This window comes from Ammospiza nelsoni, chromosome 11, assembly GCF_027579445.1.
Source record: "Ammospiza nelsoni isolate bAmmNel1 chromosome 11, bAmmNel1.pri, whole genome shotgun sequence".
Classification (NCBI taxonomy): Eukaryota; Metazoa; Chordata; class Aves; order Passeriformes; family Passerellidae; genus Ammospiza; species Ammospiza nelsoni.
Window position 1 is genome coordinate 7,698,664 of NC_080643.1, and position 13,108 is coordinate 7,711,771.

At 41.7% G+C, this 13,108-nt stretch overlaps 1 protein-coding gene across 1 annotated transcript in view; it reads right to left on the minus strand.

Annotated features, from left to right (window-relative positions):
- PTPRG (protein tyrosine phosphatase receptor type G) overlaps positions 1–13,108 on the minus strand; it is a 388,816-nt gene that overhangs the window by 294,869 nt on the left and 80,839 nt on the right. Inside the window, exon 2 of the mRNA XM_059479803.1 lies at positions 6,745–6,849. Within this exon, the coding sequence (XP_059335786.1) occupies positions 6,745–6,849 (105 nt within the window). The remainder of the gene's footprint in view (positions 1–6,744; positions 6,850–13,108) is intronic.

A 13,108-nucleotide genomic window follows, 5' to 3' on the forward strand; every position in this document is an offset into this window, starting at 1 on the left:
TGAAGTATCCTTGCTGTTCACATACTTTTTTCCTCCCTGTTATTCTCCTATATGTGTTCAGTTACATATGAAATCAAGATTGGAAGTGCAATATATCACTGCAATCATTCAAGGACCTCAAAAACAGCAGACTCAAACTTTGAGTATTCTCCAGTCCATTTGCTGAGTCTCAATCACAGCTGCTACCCAAACAATCCATCTTTCATTTGCCTACTTAAAATATATGCATTTCATGTGCTCTTATGTCTAAAGAACTTGAAATATTTTGTCCTGTTACTTGTTTCAGTGCCTAGAGATCAACTAAATTGACAACTTTTTTGCTGCACTTAGGCACATTCTCAGTCCTTTGAAAGAGTGCACTGGTTGTTGTAATTCCAGAGGTTTTCCACAAATGTCCCAGTGTTCACATTGAAAGAAAATGCAACAAAAAGCACAGCACATTTAAAGAAGTGAGAGGTCTCCCCTCCCCAGCTAAAGCAGCTCTTTGTGCTCCTTCATGTGAGGGGAGGTCACCACAGTTGGGATTGCAGCAGTGCAAAGTAAAAATGCTTGTGATGCACTACTGGAACAACTGTATCTAAAGCTCTGAAGATTTCATCCAGCATCTGTTGCTGTTATTTTATACTTCTGTGCTGTGCTAGGGAAAATCATTCATGAAGGAGTGAAAGTTGAGGGAACTGGTTCCTTGCTCATCTCCTATTTCGGCCTCTCAAAGCTGTTCATTTGCCAATGGCCTATCTGCTAAGAAACAGTAAAGAAAAAATTCCCAACACTCAAAAATCAGACATTTGCTTTAATGCACTTAAGCATGAAAACCAATCAAATTATAGTGAGAACCTTGCCCAAAAAAAAAGAAAAAAAGGAATTTCACCATATCGGCATCCAACTTTTAAAAATCCAGCCAAGCATTTCCATATAGACTGGATATACCAGGATTGACTATGACAGCACTTGGAATAAACTGTTAGCACGGCACACAAGAAAAGGTGGCAAGAGAGAGAGTAAACAGTATTAATGGTATTCAATAATGAAATCGTGTCTGTGTCTAAGTAGAAACTAAATTACTATCTGAGGTTTCCTTAGCAGATTATTTAGAAACTTGCCAATAGACAAACAAAGCAAATGACAAGACTCTCAATCAGGGCAGTGTTCCCCAGCAGTATGGCTCAGTAAAAATGATAGAGACTGCTTGGGCTGCTCCTGGCAAGGCTGGCTCTCCTCAGGGAACTGCTGATGGTAAATACTCAACACAAGCTGATTGTGAGCTCCTGATACAAGCTGTGGTTAGGAAGGTGTATCCTGTTCTCTGGGAAAGGATTGAAGAAATGAGGTGTCACATTCTCAGAACAGAAACGAAAGATAGTATTTGGTACTGGCTCCTTCACAGGGGCAGGATAGCTAAAGAAAGATAAAGGGAACTCTCCTTGACATGCTCTGGGTATGGGCACGTTTAGATGCAGATTCTGCAGGCACAGATGTGCCTCGTGCACATCTGTACAGCGCCGTGGACATGAAGCCTCATGAACCAGAAACATCAGAATACAAACAATCAAAATATACAGATGGTAATTCCAGTTTATTTGGGAAAACACACAGCAGTTGCTTGAGCTGTGCACGTTCAAAAGGAGGGTTCATGCTCAGACAGTAGCAGCAAACTCTCCAGCTATGGTTTCCTGTGCTCCCCCCATGAAAGAGTGCAGCGTTGATTTCTGGAACAACTGCTCCCCTAACAAGATGCATATGGAAACGAATGCCTTGCAGCTGGTTCCAGCAGGGTTCGCTGAAGACTACCATTCATCTCTGATGAGTGCAGATAATATTCAAAGCTCACTTTACTGATCAGATATTAATGAGAATGTTTCTCCTACTTTCAGCTTAGCTCCTCTTTAGAAAGTCAGCTCAAAAGAGTGAGAAAGCAAGAGAGCCAGAACCGCCCCATTTTGACTATCCTGCATTTAAGGGAGATGAGTACTTTCACAGAGGAATGATAACTGAACACATGGTGTGCCAGAGTTTTGGTCAATACCAAGATTTATTATTCTGAGGGACTGAAGGAGTGAAATACTGACCACAGCAAATAGCCCATTAGTTACCTCTCAGTTCAATAAGTCTTGATGCTTTCCTTACTATGTGCTGATTATTTCCTGTCCAATTCACATTAGCAGCTTATTTAATGAGAACAGTCTAAGCAAAGAGAGAAATTCACACATTTACAAAGGATATGGCCAAGTTACATTCCATCACAGTTAACACCATTTGCTGTTCTTTCAGGAAATAACCATTACCCATCATTCCTGCTTTAATGCCAGCAATTGCTTTTGAGAAGAACACTCAATTCTTACATTCACCACCGGTTATATTTTAAATAATAGCATCTTAAAGGACAGCAATAAGTGCCTAAGTGTTGTAGGACAAAGCATTCACACACTGATAGTGTCCACTAGCTTGACAGCATGGCCAAAGTTCCTGTTCTTAATGGACACCTTTCCCCACTCTCAGGGTCATCTCTACTCTTGTAAAGCCTGTTTTTCTTCTATTAACTTCTCCTAATGTTCACAGCAGCTGCACAAAGTCTTGGAGAGAAAGGATTCAACATTTTAGGCAGAAAAAAACATCAGTAAGGACATGCACAAATAACAGAAGCATCATAAGCGGTGCAAATACTTTCACACAGAATAGGAGAGACTAAAGGTACAAAGAGGAAAGAGATGCCTTGAATGCACCATAAGATTAAAGGAAAAAAACAACTGCATGAGCTTTTTACACAGGATTCTTTTTACAAAGCCACACTTAGATAAACATCTAAAAAGAACACATCTACATCCTCAGCCAACCTCTGTTTTTTTTGTTCTCTGAGAAGCCCAAATGGTTTTGATTACTCAGAAGATTATTTCTTGAATGAGTCAGCTCACAACACTGAAGCTGATCAGCAGAACAGTGATCAAGGGAGGAGGGCAGCCAGCCCTGCCAGTGCCAGCACCCAGCACTGCTGGGGAACTGCAGTGACAAAAGGAACATCATCTACAGCATCCTGCCCCAGAACAGGGCAGACCCATCCCATCCCATCCATCGCAAAAATTAACACTGGGAATAATTAGACATCATGTCTTTTACCTGAAGACTCGAAAAGGAGTTTGCTGATTTGGGTAAGCCCCTTCCTACTTCTGGTTTTCCACAATTTCATGCAATGACTGTCACATCAATTTTGCACAACAGCTTTTCAAAAGAACAGGTATGAGTAGACACAGGTCCTCCAGGGCTACCATCACTTAGGGTACAACCATCTCCATCAGCATCTCACACTGTAATCTCCTCCTAAGGCCCTGACCCTGAAGCTACTCATGTTTTGGGCTACTGCAAGGAAAACTAGGGTCTGCTCAGATTGCCAGCAAAGTGTTCTGAGCACTGACAGATGCAACACTTGACACTGAGAGGCATCTTTAAAGGTCTGGAATATTATGCTCTGTGAAGAAGCATACATTACACAAGGGAGGGTCAGTCAGAAAGCCCTGGATCTAGCAGATGTTTCAGCAGCATATTTCTGTGGGCGTTTGTTTCAAGTATTGTTTTGGTTTTTTGTTTAAAAAACCATTTACGTATTTACAAAAATATCTCCACACTGATGAAAAAGCACATGAACTATTACTAACTGTCACTATGATAGGTGCTAGAAACAGACTGAGTTCTGTGGCAAGTATAAAGATGTGCTAAAAATAATTTCAAACCTGTCCATTCAGTGGTCAGCCTAACAGAAAAGATGAGTTGGAAAAGCAAAGACTGCAGTGAAACACATTCAGGATCCACACCTGCTCCTTGTGACTGTGCTGTGCCTATTCCACATTTCTGCTGCATCACAGGTAATGTGGCCAGTCCCAGTTTAGGGAGTCTTTGACAAACTCTAAGACACAATCATGTCAAAACTTACAATAATACTATAAATAACACAATAAATACTTTGCCAAAACATACATGAATACACATGCGCAGAGAATTCCCCCTGGAAATGTCATTTGAGCTTCTTAAAAACACTAAAAAGAACATCTAGGAGATGTCAGTCTCATTCAGTTTTGCTGTTCCTATTTAAAGACAAGCTAGTCTTCTGTTTTCAGCATTTGCTCACTTCTGAATTTGGTTTAAAGAGCTGCTAGCAGAGACTTAATGAAGTTTCTTGTAAAGGGCTGATTGTGTTTCCTGCTGTCTTTTTGACAGAACCCATTCAAAATGGGCCTTCTTCATTTAATTATCTAGTCTTTACTTTTGCAAGTTTTATTTCTGAATTAGAATAAATGTTATAGTCAGAATTGTGTCTGTAGACAGGGTTATTTTACAAGGCTTAAAATCCTTTCCTTTCCAGTGAAAGGAGAAGTGTGGTGCAGCTCTGTGCACAAGGCACTGGAGTTCACATCCACAGGCACCTTTAGGGATGTGGGTACCTCATACCAATGTTACAGGTCTGAGGGTTGTTCAACACTTGATCCATGAATGAAGTTTCTCCTCTCTAAACTCTTGAGCCTGAGAGGATCAATATGACCAGGCAGCACAGGGCAATGCTATAGATCACTCATAAAACTGGAAAATTCCTCATCTTCAGAGCTTACACCAGCCCCTAGACCATCCACCCTCCACAAGAGCTGAGAGCAGCAGATGGAGAGGAAATAATCTAAAGCACAGTCTAGGACAGATACATCCTGTGGAAGATGGATATTTGAGGGCTCTCTGCAACATGGCTGTGCCCTTTTCCCACCCCCAAGCAGGAAAACCACAACAGCCCTCCTGCTTTTGGACCTCTCCACCCCCAACTCAGGATTTACTACAGAAATCTTAAGCCTGAAAATACAAAAGCTCTGCAAGCAGGCAGGCACAGCCATAATAAGAGAGAGACCTATGCTGCTGTAAATCAGTTCCACTCAGCTGAAATCAATATAAAGCCACAGCTCAGCCTCACACACATGGTGTGTGCTGGGGCTCAGCAGAAGCTGCCACTGGTGGCTGTCAGGGGCTGTCCTGGTCTTGTTCACTCCCTTTGGCAAAATCCCTCAGAAGGAACTCCAGCCTCAGCAGCAGAGCCTCAGCCCAGCAGAGCCTCCTTCCCTGCCCATAATCGCTGGGGCTGGGCCAGCAGCTGTTGTACAAATAACTGGAGGGGAGCTGGCCTGACCGTCTGAGGCTAGGGAAGGGAAGCAGCCTACCAGATAATGCCTGTGAAAGAGCTTGGAAACCACTGGCACGGGCTAATTGCTTACTGCAGAGTGAAGTTTCCCCTCTCTGTAGGCTCATTTGATGCAAACTTGCTAGGCATGTCCAAAACCCTATCCACAGGACAGACTTCAGTACATGGAGTGCTCAGCCAAGCCCTGCTCAGGGTTCCTGGGAAATATTCTGGGGAATGGGGAAGCAAGGAGAAAGAAACAGATAACATGATCATCCTCCTCACTGTGCTCAGCTAGGAACAAACATCTGTCTGCTGTCTGGGCTCTGCCACCCACCATTTATTCCCACTTTCAACCTAAACACAGAAGCTCAGCATTTTCATAACTCTGGTCCCCTCAGTGAGCAAATATGAGCAGAATGGCATCAGATAGGAGAGGCTGAACTGGCTGAAAATCAAAAGTGGTCATTTGTCCTACATTACTGAAATGTTTAGATTTATTTTAGCTGCCTGACCCCATTTGCAAATGAGATAGATTGTATTTTGACATCTAATAGAGATAACTTGTGTATATTGATGGAAAAAACCTCTACACTTACCTATAATCATTCATTCCCAATGAAATAAATGGTATGGATAAAAGAGGGGTGTTGGCAGTCAAAAAGTAACAGTTGCATATTTATACCAGCATTCCAACCTCTTAGAAAGTAATATTTTTCCTTCAGCTAATTCTAGCCCTGCACAACAACCCTCTTGGAAAAGCAACAAATGTCTGAAACATATCTCAGGTCTTCCAGAAAAGCACACACAAGTTCAATATAATGCTTGAAATCTTCATTAAAAAATTTTAGATATTGGATATCTTCCACAGAGTCAACACAGCTATTAACACCATTTCTAAAACACAGCAACCAGCAAATCATTCAACCAGCACATCATTCTGAAGTGTATTTTTATTTGTGGTATTTCAAAATTGTGCAGGTGCATGAGCTCTTCCATAAGACTTTATGAAAGCAGTGGGACAAACAATAAAATACCCTTCCAGTATCCTGTCTTTTCAGCACCACACATCTTGGTTTGATTCACTGACAAGTCTCATTGTTGTCATTATACACTACCACAAAAATACATGCACAGAAACAAATAATTGTAAAAGTTGTGGGTGGTTTTTTTTTTTTTTCCACTCTGGATATATATATATATATATATATATATATATATATATATATATATATATATATGGATGCTTACAGTCTTCCTAGAAGGCACAAAATGCTAAGTAAATGGTGAGCTTGGGATTGTACTGATTAGACCAGAAGAGCAAAGAAAAGTTTGGGAGCATGCCTGACCAATGGTATGTCAAGAAATAAAAACAAGATTGAAAGGATGAAGAGAATAATAAGGCAAATTCTGCAGGTAAATAGCAGAAATGCAAGAAAGACAGGCATGTGTACAGGGGGAATTTGCAAGGAAGGCAGAAGAAGGAAAATATACTGTAAAACTAATTTAAACTGAGCACAGTAGTAATAAAAAGCAAGTAAACAATTTGATTCTGGAGCCATTTCATGTTTTAGTGCTCTGGAGAGGTCACTCACCCGAGTATGCCCAGTAAGGGTCCCCTGAAGCCTTTCTCCTGCGGATCTGCACAGAACTCCCATGCCTGTTCTCATGCAGAGAGCCCACATAACCTTCAGTCAGAGCTGCAAGGAAAGAAGCAGGAATTATTAAGAAAGTGGTATTGGCTCCCTGGAGTTTGCAGAGTGAAGCTTCAATCTTTGCTGAGCAGCGACTACAAACCAGGGATTGCTTAAATGAATTTAACAGGCTGAAACCTCCCCCCATCCAAAGGAGAAGCCAGGACTCACTGATGCCATTATTCTGGTCTGGATGCCTGTGCAACCCCAGTAATTTGCATAAGAAAATTCTGATGTACACAAACAAACAATATGAGCCTTGACCTATGACCAAACTTTCTCTTTTCAGACCCAGAAGATAAATTTACTTTGCCAATGACTGCCAAGCTATGTCTGTCAAAACACCCACTGTGCCAATGACTTACAGCATGAAAGGGAGAGAACAGGAATGGAGAAATCTCTGTAAAACTCCACAAGCCACAAGGTGTTAAATTCAAGAAAACCATTAAAAAACCCCACATCCTACCACTACCCACCTACATTCCATCCCAGGACTTTTTCTTTTATACCTCCAACAATTTTTATTTTTTCTTTTGTAAAGGAATGAATTGTTTCCATGATGATGTGGGGTATTTGGGCTTTTTATGTGCACATTTGGCTTATTATTTCTATGCATCTGATTGAACCAAAGTGGAGGTGTGTAAATTCACAAATGTCAGTGGAAAGCCTGTTATAAATTCAGCTACACTTTTCAGAGCACCATAATAAATGCACACAAACAAAAACCACCTTAGATCCATAGACATGGAATGTGAGGAACAAGTATGCACCAAACGGCTTTATGGAAATTTAAGCCCAACTTCTCCCAAACCGCTTATTTGATCAGTAAGGAACTAGCTGAATAATTCAAATTAAGGCTTCACAAAACCCCATGAAGCACTGCTGCCCATATGCAGTCACCAAGTGCTGCATTCCCTTCTATTCCCAAGCCAATTAGAGCTGTCCTGGAGAGAAGCCTGGAACAGGACTTTATTGAACATCATGCACCAGTAACTCAGAATTTGCCTTTCTTTCCCTTTGAAAAAGCTCCTGGGAGCCTCTTGCAGCACAGCAGCAGAGAGCCTGCTGTGTCCCAGGTTATCCAGGAGTGCTGCCCAGCTCTGGGTACACCCTTCCCTCTGCAGTGAGGATTTCTGCACGTTTTGGAACCCTGAAGTGGTGGGAAAAGTCGTGCAATTTCAGGAAAGGCAGTACAGGTTTCCCCCTGCCAAATCAGCTCTTGTGCAAGCAAAGGTACTAATTGTGCCATTTGAATGAGTTTTCCAGATTCCTTGGCAACTTTCTAAATGTTAAATTCACCCTAGGCTGCGAACAAGAAATGCTGGGACACATCATGCTACCAGGATTTGTAGGCAACACGACCTCACATGCTTTGTTTTCCTCTCTAAAATTACTAAATTAAACATCTTACTTCAGTCTTTTTTTTTCCTTTTTATTTACTTTTATATGCCTACGTGGTTGGGAGTTAGCAGGCACTCATTTCAGCAGGAAAGAACGGGTGTGGGATGTGGAGACCCAAACATTCTTGGCAAAAAAACCACAAAACTGAACAAAGATAAGAGACCATGAAAAGCCCAAGGAAGAGAACAATGAAATAGCCCAGGCAGATGGCTGGAAAGGCTATCAGAAAAAAATGGCCAACCTATTTACTTAAAAATCATATGTGCTGACAAATACACCTGAAGCCTCTCCTTGTTATAAAATGAAAGACAGCAGCTTTCTCCTGAGCATCCTCTACAGAGAAGGCAAATATTTGTGGGATTTTTCTTGCTGAAAAGGTCTGAACCTTTCAGGCAGGAGGAAGATTGGACACTGCCTCCTCCAAAGAGCAAGGTGCTCCTGCTCAGCGAGCCCTCCTGTGTGCCTTTACATCCAGAGAAAGGCATCTGTATTTGCTGAAGGTACAGGGGGTCTGAGTCAGTGCAAAACATCTCGGGTTGTAAACACCTCTGAACTTGTAGCTGGAGCCATCAAAAAGCCTCACAGTAACCATGGTATGGCCATGAATCATGCCACTGATTTTCAGTGTCTTCTGTGCAGAAAATTAAATTATGCAAATCCAAGCCTCTCTGAATGCCTAACTTTAATGTGAAATTGAACATTTGCTTCCGTCAGCATCTTATTCATGCAATTATAAACCTGATATTCTTATAAAAATATGCAGTTTTAGTTTTCTGCAGAGATACTTAATAGATTTGTGCACCTATCTGTATTTATAAAAGATGAACAGACATGCTGTACACAAATTTGTTTCCACCATAAAAGATGTTACAAACCAGGAGGGAGCTCAAGTACTTTGCAAGAGAACTAGGGGAAGAGACTTGCTGGTTGCTAAATAGCTTCTGCAGGACTGAAAAAGAAACAAACTGAGAAAGAAACATCCTATTCTAAATAAAATCCTGTACCACTGCTAGACAGCCCAACATTGTTTTCAATAATAATCCCCTTATAAACATGCAGTAATTCAGTAGTCATCAGCAATTTAAAGAAGATATGCACTTATGGGGTATCTGCAGGAACTCTGGGAAAAGGATGACAAAAACTCTGGGAAAAGGATGATAGCTCAGGATCTCTGGCCATGCTGTGAACTGGAAAGGCAATGGTCTGGCTCATACAAAAATCACGCCAAACATCCCCTTCCTCCCTCAGTTCACAGTACAACCAGGCATTTCTTCATGAGGCCACAGAAACACAAGAAAACACAGGTATTGTTGTGCTAGTGAACAAACAGATATTGCTGGCCATATCTCAAAGTGGTTAAGTCATCAGAAAACCAGACTCAATCTCGTGGTGCTCCTGTTCTTCAGTGTTAATTGGGGTCAGTGGCTCTCTCATCCTCAAGGGGTCCAAGGCACAGAACAGAGCATACAGTGGCTTTTCAGATAAAAGTCTGGAAGAGCCAAAGCATTCAAATCAAGTTCTTTCAAAAAAGGAAGCGCTTCATACAGCAAAACAATCTTATGTTTCAGGTAGAATCACTACTTTTTCCAGATTTGGAGGGGAAGGTGGGGCTGCACCTTCTGACCAAAATAACCTGACACCAATGAAAAGTTTAAGTTTTTGAGAAAACATTTAGGTTTTATAAGCACCAATAACTACAGGATTCCAAAAGTCTTTTTTTCAGCTGGGAGACAGTTAACAGCTCCAGAACAGGGAGCAGCCAAGTGGTTTCCTGCTCCACTCCTGCAGAGCTGGATGCTGGAGAAAAGCCAGCAATTAGGCTGCTCTGACAGGGAGCAAACAGGAGATGCTCCTCTCTTCTGGGAGCCCTGCAAAAGTTGGGAAAGTGGAAATCAGGACAATAGGAGGGGCAGGAACGTGCTCCAGGAAGGCTCAACACGGAGTAGCCAAATTAGAGGGGTGGAATAGAGGGACACAGAGCAGGAGGGAGAGATGAAGAGAAGGCACAGCAGAAACCCTTGCCTTGCAAGTTTCCTTTGATCCATCAAGCCAGTGCTGATTGCAGAGGGGAAATGAACACCATAATATATGGTCTGAGGCTTGCAGATACAGGATTAAAAGACAAAGGGAGAGATTGCACACCCAGATACACAAGTGTGACATTAAACCCAGAGCAGCTCCCCTGGCTGTCAGCGTGTGCAGGGTGTAACAGCCACAGCCTGTGGAGCTGTGCTGGGCCCTGCCAGGAGGACAGGATCCTTCAAAGCCAGCGTGGAGAAATCCCTTACACACCATTTCATGTCACTTTAAGCAGCACTGAATGCTACATGATTTTCCATGATGTGCTAAATGAATCAGCCCGGGCCACAGATCTGCAGACAGCAAACATCCTGAGCAGCTCTCCAATCACTCTGACTCAACAGATTAACTTTCCAATAAAAATTATTTGATAAGTGCCCTCAAAGGTACGATAAGGTAATTCCTGCCTGAGTACCTTACTGGTATTCATAGCTCACATGAAAACACAAAATTTTATCCCCAATCTACCTTAAATATAAAGCTATTACACTATTCAGAGAGATTATACCCTTGGCATTAGTGTTTAAAAGGTATCAAGTCATCAGCTATGAAAGAAAAATCCTTTAAGATCGATACATTATGTTTGAATGGTGAAATCATTAGTTATAATGGTAGATTAACTAGATTGTGTGCCACACTCACATTCTTTTAAGCTTTCTTTGAAGACAAGGGTTGCACACAAATCTGGTTTTAGATTAAAATGGGACGAATTCAAAGGTACACACATTGTCCATGTCATAATCATCCTGACTTGCCACCATGGACTATAGCAGCAGCTGAACCACAGTTTTATTCCTAGTCCCTAATGTGCATGAACTTCTTAACTGAGCAGTTCAACACGGAGCTACCAGCCAGCCTTTGGAGACAGAGCCTTGTCTATTGGAGTCTGGAGTAGTGTCACACTATGAGAATACTTCAAGCAGGGAAGTTAAAGAAAAGATCTTGTTAGTGAGTAACAAAAAAAGCACTAAATCATAAAGGTATTCTAGCAATTAGTGCTGTACCAAATCAAGGCCTGCAGAAAAGCAACTTTTCAAAACTAAAAAAACCATTCTTTTCTTGAAGACTGCACAGCACTGCATTTTAAAAAGGCATGAAAGCACAGAGACATTACTTGAAGGGCTTTTATACCATCTCTTAAATGGAGATAAAGAGATGAGTGATCCAAGACACCCATCTGCAAGCCTAAAGCTCCATGCAAGCCTCACCAGCAAAAAGCAGCACCTTTATCTAGGTGCCTTCACTGTGTTTTAATTGGACTGTGCTAAAGTGAAGCAGGTAAAGTGGAGCATTGCAATGCTATGCACTGTAACACACACTCTGCTGAAATGAGTTCAGGCTTCCAGGCAATTTCTTAGAATAAATGTTGCCAAATGAGCCAGAAGGAAAGAAGAAAAGAACAGGAAGGAAACTGATAGATAATAAATTTATAATATTGGGCAATTAAAATATTTTGCACAATTAGTATAAATAATACTTAAATTCAACTCCCTAGGCTCTTTCATGGTAAAATTGCTAAACACAACTAGGTTATTTGCCTTAAATATTTTACCACCCTTTGACAGCAAATAAATCTAGAAATATTTCAGGCACAGTCAATCCATTTTGATAGCACATTACTTTTAAACAGACTTTTCAGACATGGATCTCCATATTTTGCAGATTATTTTATATCTTGCCAAAGAGGGATGGAAGTTACAACAACATATAGTGGTCAGACAGCATCAACAAATTATATTCTGAATGCAACTTCATCCCTTGATAATGCTGCAGAGATTTCTTCCTATTATCAGCTAAAAGCCAGGATCTGTTCTCCTGTGAACACACAGCCAATTTTCACAGCTTTCCATTAATGAAATATGGGAGTTAAAAATGATGAGTTCCTCACAACTTAAGTGAAATAACAGATACCCAGATGCTACATCTGCCAAGAGACATCTGTCCCTTTCCCAGATGACAGTCACCCAGACAGCCCCTTAATTCCTGTGCAATGGAATCCACAGGTCCATTGGTAAAACTGACACAGAGACTTTCCACACCATTCATTCATTCTCTGTGTCTGATAGATGATGAAGTAACAGCACAAATCCTAAGAACAAGAACATAAATGCAGAGCACAGCAGGCCTCTACAGGAACTAACCAGCAGAATGCAATTTGAAGATGAAAAACAGTCCAAGGAACACGCTGTCGAACTATGGGGATTAAATTAACTGGCAGAATTAAAAGCCCTTATCCCAAACATGAATACAGCAGTCACTAGGTGTGTGCCCCTTGCTAACCTGTCGTGTTCAATGCCATGAGTTAAATGCAGTGCAGTTTTGTAATACTCCAATGTATCAACACAATGCAAAAAGTCCCAGAGCAGCAGAGCTGGACAAAGAAGGGAAAAGAGATCTGCAGCACAGACTTTTCCTTGTATTAAAAGGGATGGAGTTTAAGGGCAACAAGGAAGTCTCTGATGCCCCAGGCACTCACTGTACTGTGGTGCCATCAGCCCCTCTCCCCCAGAGCAGGTTCCTCCCAAGGAGAAGCAAACCACACCACTCTCTTCAGCCAGGAGCTCCCACAGCTCCTGCTCTCAGCCTGCCTGGCTTCATAACCCAGAGCAGCAAAGCTCATTAGCAAGACACTGAGGCAACTTCAAGTTGCATTAATGATGCTCCATTAAGGGGACACAGAAAATGAAGCTTGGGAGGCCAGGAAGAGACAGATGCTGCTGGATGATTAGAAAGGGCTTGATTTTGCATTTTCATGGCTTGCACTTAGCTGGCATCAGCTGTGCAA